The sequence below is a fragment of the Xyrauchen texanus genome, chromosome 26 (genome assembly GCF_025860055.1).
Source record: "Xyrauchen texanus isolate HMW12.3.18 chromosome 26, RBS_HiC_50CHRs, whole genome shotgun sequence".
In the NCBI taxonomy this organism is placed as follows: Eukaryota; Metazoa; Chordata; class Actinopteri; order Cypriniformes; family Catostomidae; genus Xyrauchen; species Xyrauchen texanus.
In genome coordinates this window covers 6,961,090-6,975,990 of record NC_068301.1, presented here as the reverse complement: position 1 = coordinate 6,975,990, position 14,901 = coordinate 6,961,090, and the positions used below count along the sequence as shown (strand labels likewise).

Below are 14,901 nucleotides of genomic sequence, written 5' to 3'. Positions count from 1 at the left end.
CGCACACCTGTTCACGCGCGGGATACGTAAAACCCAGGATTACGACTGAAAGGTTTGGATAAAATAAATAAATCACAATTTCAGTTTATGTGCCGAAAATTTCCTCTTTATGTCTAAGAGTCTTAGAACCGCTTGATAAATCCACTGTTGTTCTAATTTATTCGAAATTACCAGTGAAGAGATACAACAAACGGTAGTGACCACAGACCGCTTGAAAGATTCCCGACTATCCGTCTGTGTGTCAGTCCGAGATAGAGCAACCTTGCCGAAGCTGTAGTGACGACTGAGATGCACAATACCAAAAAAAAATGTAAAGATAGCTTCAGCCATTTACTCAAGTAATTTAATGAACCAAATAATTACCATTACCAAAAAATTCAAGAGTAAACAAACTCTTACACAAGTCTACGTGACAAAAGCAACCAAAGAAGAGAGTCAAGACAAGCGCCAAAGTCCAAGAAACCATAGCAGAAAAACCCAGACGACAGCGGATCATGTTTGTTCCCTTGCCGGTGCCGTTAGTGTTTCAGAGAACCGCTCCTGACTTCAGCGCCTGGCGACTCAAGTCTCCGCTGCCTCTGCGCTCCGGTAACTCCGGTAAGAGACACCCTTGCCTTCCTCTGGTTCATGTCGGTAACAGTTTTTTTCTTCTCACGGCTGAAAAGAAGACTATGTTGAGCTGAAACACCTGTTCAGCCCGAGTCAACCTTCTCAGTGAAATCCATTCAATGTATTTTTTCAAGCTTATGAAATATCTCGTTTGTGTACAGGCCTTATTTTTCCAGTTTTTATTGTTATTTTTAATTGTGCCGCTTCGATACTTCGATAAGTGTAGCTACTAGGCTATAGCCTATTGATGAAGGTTGGTAGAGTTGAGAGAAGATGTCTGCTTATAATTGCCCTTGTTTGCTTCGTCTCGGCTTATTTAGGCTTTTATCTTCCGTTCTCCCCGTATCTGCTTCCCCATCTGCCGTCTGACTCTCTTCTCACGGCCGGTTCGGGGAATATTCATGGTAATTTATCGATTCCGCCGAGATCGATACAGGCAGACCGGGACAATTTAACAAGATTGTGAATGCCACTTCATGTTTTTTTTTTTAAAATCTCATTTCAAGTCTTTTTACATTAGGGATAAATAACCTAACTTAATTAACTTAATCATTTAATTTCAAATTACATTAATCACAAGACCTAACTGTAATTTAGGATACAAGTTAGGGCTTTATGGCTTTTATGACAAAGACTAGAGATAGAACTCTATTATAAAGAGTTTTTATAAAGAGAGTTGCAAGACTTTACATTTGGCTGTGTTTTTACTTATTCTTAAGTACCTAGTAATACAATTATGTTATTTATGTGCTTCTAAATAAGCTACATACCATAGTAATGAATTGTAATGGCATGTAATGTGTAGCGGTACCAAGAAGTTGTGTTGGCCTCGAAATGACAAAGACTATCTTCGTATTTGTACTTTTGTATTTGTGTTGATTAATGGGGGTGGACGTACAGCGTCTGGCCATCAAGCAAGCATAAATGTTCCAACCAGCAGATGGATTAGGCAGCACACTCTCATGGCGAAATCGTCAGGATTCGTATGACTTTTCTAAATTTGGCAAATTCGTATGATATCGTGCGACTGCACTAGTTTGAATTCCTACGACTTTCACTAGAGCTAATGACGTCGCTGGACATCGTTTCCATCTAATACGTCTCACACACAGCAGCTTCCTATCACGTTTATACACTCTACTGATTGGTTAAGTTTAGATAAGCAGTTTAGGTAAGGGCATACTATTAATGAGCATTTCCTGTGCGGATCTCGCGCTTACTTTCGCAATAGACTTCCGGGTATTAGCACGTGATGAAATCGTACGAGTTTATGCGAACAACATCCGGGAATTAGCATGTGATGAAAACTTCCGGGAATTAGCATGTGATGAAATCGTACGAGTTTATGCGAACAACATCGTGCGAGACCATACGAAATAACCAACTGGTAAATTATGAATTAATTTTCACGAGATCAGATTGGATTAGACGCAGTATTGCAACACTTATAGATAATGTGTCACCTTAAACACCTGTCGCAAACCTGCTCACAATGGCTGAAAATGTAAATAAGGAAATTAGAAATTCTGTTTCGCATTTTTGCTCCAGTTTCTTCACATCTTGTGTAAAAGAGCTGAATATTAAAAAGTATAGGCTATATCTCAAGAACAGACTGCAGGATTCTTTAATTACTTACTGGTGCCTAAATGTGTAAAGAGCCAGACGTTAAGCTTTCGTCAGCTGCACCACATAATAGGCCCACATGGTGATCTCGTTTCGTTAAAAGCAGGTAGTGTTAAAATTGGATCTGCTGGCTCATTTGAGCCTGGGATTTGACGTTTAGGTCAGATGTCTAATGTTTTGAAGGATATTGAGGGAGAAAGAGAAACAGGAGTATTTTATGATGGCTATAGTGTATGATATTCCTGGTGTGAAATGCTAAATAGTTAGGAATGATAACATTTCTTATACAGTTACAAGAAAGCATAACAAATTATAATGGGCACACGTGCATTTTGCAGCTTGTGTATTGAAAACAGACTGTTATGGTGTTTTCATGTTACGTCTATGCATTACGTACTTGTGTTCGGTGTTTGCAGACACTGGTGTATGTTTATGTCTGCTGTGGGTTTGCGATGATTAGCCTCTTTAATGTCTGGAGGGCAAATGTCATCATCACTCTATGATGTATCAGTGTATAGTCGCATTCCACCTTTTTCCCTTCAAAAACGGTTGTTTTCATTTGTTTTATATGAAATAGGAGAACATTTTCTGTGTGTATTTGAATGTTCAGTTGTCACTTGCCGTCTAGATTAAAACCTTTTAATGCTTTGATCATAAAGCGAGACTCAAAATGGACACCAGGTGCCAGATCTAACATTAAATGCTGTAGAGGTCAGATTGACAGCCGAACAGCCAATAAGGGTTTATATTTGTAGTGAGGGGAACGCCTTGCAGGTGATAGACACTACGGATGGCATCAGTTTACTAGAGAATATCTACAAAATAATTTACCCAATGTGTTGTTGAATACTGTGATGTCAGGAAGAATTCTGTTTTAAACTAGTCTGTGTATATCTGTGAGTGCTTAGGCTGTTAATAGGATTGTGAAAATTATGAATATGGCATATTTAGTTGCACTATTATACTTTAACATTCTCCAATGGAAAGCTTGTTTTATTAAACAACAATCTGTAAATGTATGTTGAAAATTTGATCACATTGCATTAACACTCTCACAAGGAAACATCATGTGAATCTACGTGGATTGTGTGAAGTCTTGTTTAAAGCTAGTAGAATCAGTATAACGAAGCATGTAAAGTGGGGTCCTAAAGTCTGTGGACCTAGTGAAAATCAAACCTAAAATGAAGATAAAACATTTATGATTCATTTATTATTGCTTTGGCACTAATTAAATAGACAAAATAGGTGAAATATAAGCTTGTGGAGCACATGCCAGCTTGAAAGCATGTTGCCATTAAAATGGGGGCAAAAATGGACAAACAAGATATAAAGAAATTCTGAAATTCAGACTCAAATTGTTATGCTGATAATACAATTCGTAATAAAAAAATAAAAGCGGTCTCAGACTTTTGATCTGCACTTTTTGTATTAGCTATTTGCATTATTGTATATGTAAATATGTAAAAAAAACAACAAAAAAAACAATGTCATTATTAAGCAAAATTATTATAGAATTCAATTAAGCCGATTATAATGTGTTTTAGCTTTTACAAGAAAATGCTTATGTTAACAAGCACATTTTTACCAATTTAGTCTTTGTATTGTTAATGTAGTTCATCAGGGAGTTGTCAGAATTCATTTTCCTTTGGCGCTGTGATTGTTATTTTTTTGCGCAATCTATCAACTCCTTTCAGTGTCAGTGAGTTTTTGTGATTCTTAAACAATAATTTTTCACAGCCCATTCACTGCAGTCAAACTGTAAACTAGTTGCTACAAACTAGTCTTACCTTGCTTCCAAAGAACAGGTGTAAAAGGCATGAAAAGTAGCTGCTGTTAAAGGAGAATTTAGGGGTCTGTTGTGGGGCTGCGTGAGGTTAAAGGTCAAATTTGATCAGTTCACTTGATGGCTAGTTTCGTCATGTGTCTGTCTGCACATGTGAGTTGTTTACACTGTTACAAATTTACAGTTTGATGCCCCGTGAAGTGTTTTAACCTCAAACATGTATTGATTAAGGAAGATCAGCCCTGCTGTCCACAGCCGGAGCGTGTGTGCGCACGCACATCTGTATAGATCGGATTTGAGCAGTAACGTCGGCGAGTCCCAGTGCTAACGTGATTGCAAATGACAAAATGTCCACCCGGGTTTGTTAGGGACATAATGGGGAATCAATAGACACAACAGAGATGTCAATACAACATGCTTTATTGCATTAAACCACCTCTCTCTTCCCCATTCCGACACCTAGCCTCTCCCTCCACGCCGGCTCTGTCTCACATACACGTCAACACAAACATCTGCTGCTTTGAATTTTGTATTTTTTATTTAGTTTTTATGTTGTATATACTTACAGGAGACTGAAATAATTTAAAGTGCTGCACTCATTGCACTATGTAGGCCCTATCTCTGAACGTATACGCAAACATGCATTAAGACAAACACTCATATATACGAGTTCCCCCGCTAAGAGCCCACCTTTCTGATTGGAGCCATCTCTATCCCTCCATCTCTCTCTCTCTCTCTGAGTATCCATGGAGACATTCATAGGCCATTAAACAGATGGTAATAAAGGGATGTAGGTAAACACTCTCGCCCCTATGCAGGTCCTCACCTCTGCGATGGAGACCACCATCATGACCACTGGCAACTAAATGGACCTCATTCTGACTCAAATACCCTATATCTGGCAGGGCCAAGTGGTTTTTGTCGTGCTCTAATGTGTGTTTGCGGTAGCTGGTGTGTAGGTGAGGACGTATACATAATGACCGCTGGAGGGACAGTGTGTGTTGGCCAATTTCTGATAGCTCTTAACACACTGAGCGCTATTATGGTCCAACCATCTGAAAATGGAATCCAGTGGTCATATTGTGCAGAGGGAGCTCTGCACAAGGTCTATGGACCTTTATCAGACTCATAAACCAAATAACACACTGTAGCCATGTTAATACACTCTCTGGTCTCTCTCTGCATCTATTGTATCTACCCTGCTGGAAAACCAGGTCATACCAGCATAAGTCCCATAGCATACTCGCAAACTTCATTTCTTTTGTCGTTGGAACACAATTCATAACACAACTATGCATTGCATTGCTAAAAGTTGCCACAAGGGCATTATATCAGACAGATCACACTGTGAATTGGGCGACAGTAGGTCGAAAATTCTGCAGCTGAAATCTGTACTTACTGAAATTTGAATCACCGCCACCTGTGGCCGAAGCTGGAAGGATTGTTGAACGTATGAGCTCTTGTGTGGTTCAGTTTCCAGGTGAAATGACCACAGAGTGGCACCAAAAGCAAGCTGTATTTTTAGTTGTAAATGAAGTAACACTGTCAACAGGAATGCATATTTTATTAACTCTACCCAGTGTTATTATAGTTAATGAAAACTAAAACAAAAATGAACTTATATATATTAATAATTTTCGTTCACTAAAAATTATTGGAAAAAAACTGAAACTAAACTAAAATACTTTTTTATGAAATAAAAATGGGTAAATATGGGAAAAGTGGGACACTACTGGAAATGTTACTTTTCATGACACTTTGAATTCTGATCCAATCGCCACATAACCTAACATTATACTTATGAAAAAAGCTTTCTTTTGTCTTATACCTTAGTCAAAAGCAAAAATGAAGACATTTTCAATACTGGGAAGTAAAACCTTTGAACAAACTCTTTTAAACAAATCCCAGATTTTTTAAAGCAGTACTGGTAAAGTGGGACAGAGGAAAAAATATTCTCTAGGAAATATCTACAAAGTATCTGGAATTCATTTTTATATTTTCTAATAAATTTTCACATCATAACATTATTTTAACTTTTACTTTTTTATAACCTTATCAAGATTTACCTCAAATTTCTTTCATTTTCTTTACCATTGCTTTTCCCACCAGTGGTCATGGAATGAGCTCTGCCACACATCCCGAAGTAAAATCATCAATTTAAAACCTCAAAAAGATAAAAGTATCCCATCATTTATTCACCCTCATGCCATCCCAGATGTATAAGACTTTCTTTTTTCTGCTGAACACAAACAAAGATTTTCAGAAGAATATTTAGCCTCTGTAGGGCCATACAATATCAATGTCAAAGTCAACAGGGTCCAAAACTTTGTAGTTCCAAAAAGCACACAAAGGCATTATAAAAGTAATCCATAAGTGGTTTAATCCATGTCTTTTGAAGTCATCTAATCTGTTTTGGTTGAGAACAGACCAAAATATAACTCTTTTTTCACTGTACATCTTGCAATTTCATTCTCCAGAAACAATCATGATTTCAAGCTCGATTACACTTACTAGTAGAGCTCGCAGTGTGCTAGATGGTGCTGGGAAATATAACCAAGCTTGAAATCATGATTGCCAAGGAGACTGCTGATGTCAAGATTTACAGTACAAAGGACTTAAATATTGATCTATTTCTCACCCACACATATAATATTGCTTCTAAAGACATGGGTTTACTGTAACCACTGGAGTCATATGCATTACTTTTATGCCCCCTTTATGTTCTTTTTGGAGCTTCAAAGTTCTGAACCCTGTTGACTTGCATTGTGAGGACCTAAAGAGCTGAAATATTCTTAAAAAAATCTTCATTTGTGTTCAGCAGAAGAAAGTCATACACATCTGGGATGGCATGAGCGTGAGTAAATTATTTGAAAACGTTCATTTTTGGGTGGATTATTTATTTTATTGTGTACTCCCAAAAGATTAGTTTAGTAAATATTTATAATCATTTAATGAAATACATATTGATACAATGTAGATCAAGCTTAAATGTCCTTTGTCACTTTACCCATATTCACCCTATATTATAAAATTGAAACATTTACAATCGACAGTAAACATGAAAATACCACTAGACAGAAGTAACACAAGACTGCCCTGAAAAATGTCATATTAGCATCTTCAATGTCAAGCATCTTTCTTTTATAGTTCTCTTTTTAACTCTTTTAAATCTTACTTTTCTCAACTCTTTCTTTTTTCACTTAAGAAGGAACCAAGGTCTTCTCTCTTGCCTCCTCATGTTGTATATGAATGTGATAGACAACCCTGAACACAAAGCAACACACACTTAGGAGACACACACACGCACAAATATATACATTGTGATCTGTGTATAAACCCATTTAACCTAATGCTGAAACACACATACAAACACTCACACAGGTAAACAGTCTTGACAAGCTGAGAAATCATCTTCTGATGGTTTCTTCAGTGGATTGAGTCAAATGCACAAGATAAACACACACACACACACACACACACACACACACACACACACACACACACACGTTGTGTTTCCATGTTTTATGGGGACTTTCCATAGACATAATGGTTTTTATACTGTACAAACTTTATATTCTATCCCCTAACCCTAACCCTACCCCTAAACCTAACCCTCACAGAAAACATTCTGCATTTTTACATTTTCAAAAAACATAATTTAGTATGATTTATAAGCTGTTTTCCTCATGGGGACCGACAAAATGTCCCCACAAAGTTAAAAATTTCGGGTTTTACTATCCTTATGGGGACATTTGATACCCACAAAGTGATAAATACACGCTCACACACACAAACACACACACACACACACACACACACACACTACTGATATGGATCAAACACATATCCTCTCTTACTCTAAACTCCATTCAGTTATTTAGTGTTTAACATTTTTGCTAAAGGCTGAAAAGTAGGTTTTTACAATCTCTGAAACAAGTGGTTTTGTTTTGGACACTGGTGTGTTAGGCGAATTTAACCGCACTTTTGTCTGAAAACAGAATGCCATTTAGATACTTAGTGTTGAACAGTTTTGTCCCAAAATCCTTGCCACCCACTTTCCTCTAAAATAAGACTAGATGTTTTAAAATACACCAGCAAACACTCAGCTTTGGCAGCCATAAAAAAAAAAATACTAAAACTAAATAAAAACATCCTGGTTTTCACCTGACCAGAACTCATGTCTTAGTGGTTGTTTGTGCAACGTTTCAGTAGCGCCATGAATTGAATGATTTTAACTGATGCAAAAAAGTCTGATGGCGTATGGAGCTTTTCAGTAATTTGGTAGTATGGGGTTGATTTCTGGGTACAAGAACTTTCTGAAGCAACTTGTCAGTTTCCCTAGTGATTATGTTGGCTATATCAGGTTTTAACGTAAACTGTCTTCTTATACGGTAAGGTTTTCTTTAAGGTCAACTTATGGCAAAGCAACAGTTTGCAGAGAATCTTGCTAAGTTGTTTAAGCCGACTTCACACTACCTGATTTTTCCAGCAATTTTCAGGCGTAACTTTCAATTAAACAATCGCTGGCCAGTAAGTGAAAGATGGAGCTCTGATTAGAGTCTGTCATCGGGATGTCGTTTATCCCTTGATTGTCTGGACTCCCTGCTGAGTTAATGGCTCTGACCACTGGAAAAGCAGATCAAACTTGTCAGAAAAATTTGTTCTGTCACTAGGCTGGGGTCTTGTGGACTCATCAAGTAACCAGTGAGCTTCTTTTACTGAAGAACTGGCTAGACGTCATGCTGATCTGAACGTTTTCATCAGCGATAACATTCACAGCCGCACATCATCACAAACTCCAAATGTAATCATAGTGATTCTGTCACCAAGCGTTTTTCTGGGGTTCTCCTAAACTATAAGTGACAGGGACTTGGAGAGAGAGAGTCATGGGGAATCGGTATGTACGTTACCCCACCATTTTGAAATGGCAAGTGTGTCATACCTCTGACTGAAGAGAGCGAAATCTTCGCAAAACAGTTGGTAAGTGTGACACCCTTGGTCAAAATCAAGTTGTTTGGAGTCGGCTAGTGTGACACCAGCTTTAGTTAAAATTGATTGAAGTGTCGACATGTTTATAGTTAATAACATCCAGTTTATTGGCACAGACATTTTAAGGGAACTCTATCACCCTCTTTGAGTCCTTTAAGTATGTTCAATGGGACCAAACGCTTACAATATGTTGTTTATTCGTACTTTGAGCATGTTGAGAATGTTTCAGGCATAAGGTGGTCCAGCTTGTTTTTGAAACATCACAGCTGGTCTTCTGCTGGTCCAAGGTGGTTAAGTAGCTCTATCCAGCTTAAGCAATCCAGCTTATCACCTATCTAGACCAACTTGGACCAGCTAATGACCATGAATGACCAGCTTGGACCAGCTCAAGACCATGTAAAACATGCTACCATAAGAAACTGTTTTTAGCTGGATTTTTCAGCCGGGTCTACTTCATTTCTCCATCTGTTCATCACCCTTTAAGTCTTATTCTTGTTTTTATTACTCATTGGTTCTATACACAAGTACCTCACACCTTTGCCTTATATACAATCAGATATTTCTTTTTTCGGAAGCAGTGTGTGTGAATAGACGTAGGTCTCTTCATCAGGGTCAGGGTCTTACTGACTCCTAATTATGTTCAAGTATTAGATTTCACACTCTTAAAAGCAACCACACATAACCAACATTTACACTTGTGCATTTATATGCACTAACAAAACATACATTTACACCTACAGTAGCTTATATCCTTTTGTGGCCTCCAAAATATGATCGAACCATCTTTATGAAAGCATTCAATTTCTATGCACAGACCTATTCATATAGGTAACGCAGTGTGTTGTTCATTTATGTCTATTTAAGTTTGTCCTACCCCAATTTGAAATATCTGGGACATTTGTCAGTTTCAGTGGCATTTTAGCCCCAATTCCTATTCATTTCCCTCATCATTGTCCATTTATTTGAGCCCTTATCAAAGGAAATCCCTCTCTTTGAGGAAAAGAGTCAGGGTTCACCCATTTTATTACAGAGAGAAAGAGAGACATAGTCCATCGCCCTCTGGTCAGAGAGAGTGACCGTGAGCCATGTAGAACTGAAATTGTTGGCAGTTGAGTTTCATGCTTTAGCGTTTAGGAGAGAGAACAAAACGAGTTAGATGGAGAGATCAAGAGCGGATGGAATGAAAAAAAGTATTGCGTACACATTCATATTGATTCTTGATTTCATGTTTGCCAAGTTGCATTTGAATTAATATTCGCTTTTGAACTTGTATTGATTTATCTTGTTTTTACTGTGCAGGCTTCAGTGTTTCATATGTGTGTCTTTCACAAGTATCTACATCTGACCGGTGTGATGTGGCCATTGAAGTAATAACATGGAATAATAAAAACCAGAGCTTGTTTGATTGAATTTGTCCACCCTGCATTTCATTTCAGCTCCTGAACTGAGAGTGTCCCGTTTTGGGCGGGTTTTCAGCACCTGGTTTAATTTGATGGACAAGCTGTAATAAAATTAGCATGTGTATGTATCTATATGTGTGTGCATGTGTGTTTGGACTTGAGGGATGGGCTGCCCTTCCCCATGGCTGTGTAGTGGTTACAGTCGGGGATGGAAGGGAGAAATTTAATATCCCTCCACAATGTATACACAATGAAGGGGTATTGCAACAATGGTGTGGAATATAAGAGAGAGAGAGAGGCGTGAGCGGCAGCTTTTAATAAATCTGAGTGCTTTTGCGCTTCGATCTTCTCAGAGTAACCACATCTTTACCCTACACCCCCCCACCCTGATACACTTACACATTCACACACACAACACAAGCATATTCACACACTTTTGACAATGGACATGGCCAAATAAAGACAAACACAATGATACACAAAGAAGTTCACATATTCATAAAATACTTCAAAGAGTGCTGTTTTCTTCAGTGGATTGAGTCAAATGCACAAGATTAACACACACACACACACACACACACATATGTTGGTCTACCTATCATTATGAGGACTTTCCATAGACATAATGACTTTTATACTGTACAAACTATAGATTCTATCCCCTAAACCTAACACAACCCCTAAACCTAATCATCAAAGAAAACTTTCTGCATTTTTACATTTTCAATAAAACATTGTTTAGTATGATTTTTAAGCGATTTGAATTATGGGGACACTAGAAATCTCCTCATAAATCACATTTATAGCATAATACCCTTGTAATTACTAATTTGTAACTTACAAAATTGTCCTCGTAAATCACAAAAACACGCACACACACACACACACACACACACACACACACACACACACACACACACACACACACACACTGATATGGATCAAACACATATCCTCTCTTACTCTAAACTCCATTCAGTTATTTAGTGTTTAACATTTTTGCTAAAGGCTGAAAAGTAGGTTTTTACAATCTCTGAAACAAGTGGTTTTGTTTTGGACATTGGTGTGTTAGGCGAATTTAACCACACTTTTGTCTGAAAACAGAATGCCATTTAGATACTTAGTGTTGAACAGTTTTGTCCCAAAATCCTTGCCACCCGCTTTCCTCTAAAATTAAATAAAAGCACATAAGAATCAAAGACTCTAATCTTCTAATGGACTTATTTCTTTTTATCCAACATGACACTTCTGATTTGTGTATATGAATAATATGTTTTTGTATGTTGAAAATAATAGGTCAGGTGACCCCCCCATCCCCTCCACTTCTCTTTGCGTCTATCCATCTTCCCCTGTTCCATATGCAGGATGATATATGTAGCGGTCAGCTGCATAATTCTATAAAGAAATCTTGCGCTGATTACCCAAGAGGGTAAACACGGGAACTGGGCAGTTGGTGTGGGTGTGGTTTACCTGACAGGCTGCCTGGCTAATCCCGTAGATAAGATAAATAGGTAGCGGTGAACGTAAGTGGACTTGACCTCCGCCGGCACGGCAGCGGCGGATGTTTTAAGATAATGACAGAGCTTTGACATACTCTCACGCACGCCAATTCTTCAATGTCTACATTTAGTTTGAGATTTGTTATTGTTTTCTTTGTGTTGTAGCATCGAGCAACAAAGAAAATCTTCAGTCGCATTAGTGTATTCAAAGGAGCCTGCCTGCATATGTGAAAGTGCCAAGCAGCTCTTGAAAAGAGGACTCTCTTGAGGGCGGCTGTGTATTCAAATTTCTCTTGTTGAAGATCTTAAAAAGAATCTGAATGCCTCAGCCGGTTCAAAATGCCCTCAAAAGGATGCACCGAGACTGTGAAAGACGCTCTTTTCTACGTGTGGCTAAAAAGGCACCCCCAATTGGAGTGTGTTCACCAGTTGTCCATTCAGCCATGCACTCTGACCCCTCTCACCTCTCTTTGTCTGCCCGCCAGGGGCAGTGGGGGTTGACAAGTTGACCCCTGACCTTCTCCTCTCCCCTACCCCTCCTCCGGCCCTCTCCAGTGCCCCTTCCATTCACTTGCGTCCACTCATCATCCCCCCTCTATGCTTTTTTATCTCATTCCGTCTTTCTAAAGCATTGCATTCTTATTGACTCACTTGCCGTCTCAAGTTCAAGGCCTCGCCGGGCTGCTTGCATTGAGGCAGGACTGAGGCAACCATGCAGAGACCGTAATGCACCACGTGCCTGATTGTCAAATAATGCTACAATGCACAAAATCTCCACATTTGCACAAATCCAGGTAAATTAGTTGTTGTTGGTTAAAAATTGGTCATAGGAATCTAAAAGGACCAATGTTGCGTATAATTATTTATAACCATCTAAGAAATCAGTTGTTTTCAAATGGTTTTGCTTCAGTTTTGCATTGGATCAAGTGGTGAGCAAACATAGTACCAAATTTATTGTGCAAAAGTAAACTGAAATATTTGTAATTATTGGTAACACTTTACACTTTACATTAGTACATGCATTATGTATCATGAACTAACATTGAACAATCGTTTTTAAAGCATTTATAAATCTTGATTAATGTTTTTAATAGGCTACCATTTTCTTTGTTAATGCATTATGAACTATTATGAACTACTATTTGAGTATAAAACTTTTAAAGTTAAAAATATATTAGTATGTGTTGAAATTAACCGTAAACAAGAAAAGTGCTGTAAAATTATTTTGTATTGTTAGATCATGTTAACTAATGTAGGTACATAATGTTAATAATGTTAACAAATACAACCTTATTATAAAGTGTTACATTATTTTTAATTTATTATGTTCATTAAGCCAATCGTTCACAGCACAAAACAGATTGTGGCGTGTTTGCGAACGTTTTATCCTTGTTGCAAGTGAACCTGAATTTAAAGTAGTCTGGGTTCTTGTTTCTTATACATTGTGTTGTTTTTTAATGTTATTTTTGGATTAGGGTATATCATGCAACCTGTCCATGTTGGCATTTGCCTAATTTGGCTAGCATCTAACAAGTGACAGATGAATTTGTGTCAAAGTACCATAGAGTTTGACTGGATGCACAGCCGTTGACGTCAACAGCAAAAAATATGGGAAGCATTTTCTTCCTTTTAAAGTTGATAAGCCTTTTATTTACCCTAACTATACACGGTTAATCTAAGTGGTATGCATGATGTTCTGTGCATTTTTGGAAGTGTATCAGTGGCATTCTTCAGAGAGAATGTCTTGATATTTTTGGAGGCATTTGACATTTCACACATTTTGAATGTGTTTGACCTCACTTTTGAAAGATTTCAAACATGATTGAAATCATTCTCAAGATTAATTAAATGTGCAAAGCAAACCTGAATAAGCCGCAAAATACATGTTACGAGGTGTTTAGGTGTGCACCGAATGAATTGTAGAAAGGCATAGAAATGCTTGTAAAAAAAAAAGTTAAAAAATATATATTTAAGTCTACCCAAAGAATGTGAATGGAATGTCTGTGTTTGTATGTGAATGCGTTTTTTATGTCTTTCCTTTGGATGGTGTAATTGAATGATTATTGGAAGGACCTCAGGGTGGAGGCTTGAGAAGAGGAAAGAAAGAGGGAAGGCTTTAGATCGGTACAAAAATAATAAGACCGAATTTGTCACATTTCACACAGATGAGTTCTTAATGTGGTATCATAAATCGCTGAGCTGTAAAGAAGAATGAATCTCAAGGACATGAAAGATTATTTTTTAATACAGGTTGAAAATTAGGCTCTTAAAATCTCTGAAACAAATGATCGTAGCTGCAACGTCAGTAAAAGTACTATATATATATATATATATATATATATATATATATATATATATATATATATATATATATATATATATATATATATATATATAAATGTATTATTTATTTTTAAGTGAAAATTCACCCAAAAATGAAATATTCTGTCATCATTTACTCACTGGAACACAAACATAGATGTTAGACTGTATGGTGGTCTCAGTCACCATACACATTCATTGCATCTTTTTTCCATACCATAAAAGTGAATGGTGACTGAGACTGTCATTCTGTCTTGCATCGCTTTTGTGGTCCAAGAAGGTTTTTGCATAACTCTTGCTGTCCATAATGTAAATAAATACTATTAGAGATTTTAAGTTATTCTTCTGTATTCAATTTTAATATTTACTGAAGTCGTTAAGAACAACTGCCAAATGTTCTACAGTGGATGAAAAAAACTTTTATTCTCTCAGCTGTAAAAGGAAATAAAAAAATTGCTCTACACGTGTGCAATCTGTAGGTGCAGCTTTTAAGATCCCTCTTTTAACACACACTCAAACGCTCACATGCACACACCAACTGCGCTTTCTGTCCTAAAAGCCCCTTTTTACTCCCTCAATTTTGTCCATTTCTCATCCATCCTCTCCGCTTTTATATTAGCAGGTGGTGAAAACCACATACAGAAAATAACACAAAAAGATGTGCTTGTCAGAATTA

The 14,901-nt window shown here is 37.4% G+C and overlaps 1 protein-coding gene across 1 annotated transcript in view; it reads left to right on the top strand.

Moving 5' to 3' along the window:
- The first annotated feature begins 494 nt into the window (after nucleotides 1–494).
- Nucleotides 495–14,901, top strand: part of LOC127619842 (POU domain, class 2, transcription factor 2-like) — a 59,566-nt gene continuing 45,159 nt past the window's right edge. Inside the window, exon 1 of the mRNA XM_052092858.1 lies at nucleotides 495–597. Within this exon, the coding sequence (XP_051948818.1) occupies nucleotides 495–597 (103 nt within the window). The remainder of the gene's footprint in view (nucleotides 598–14,901) is intronic.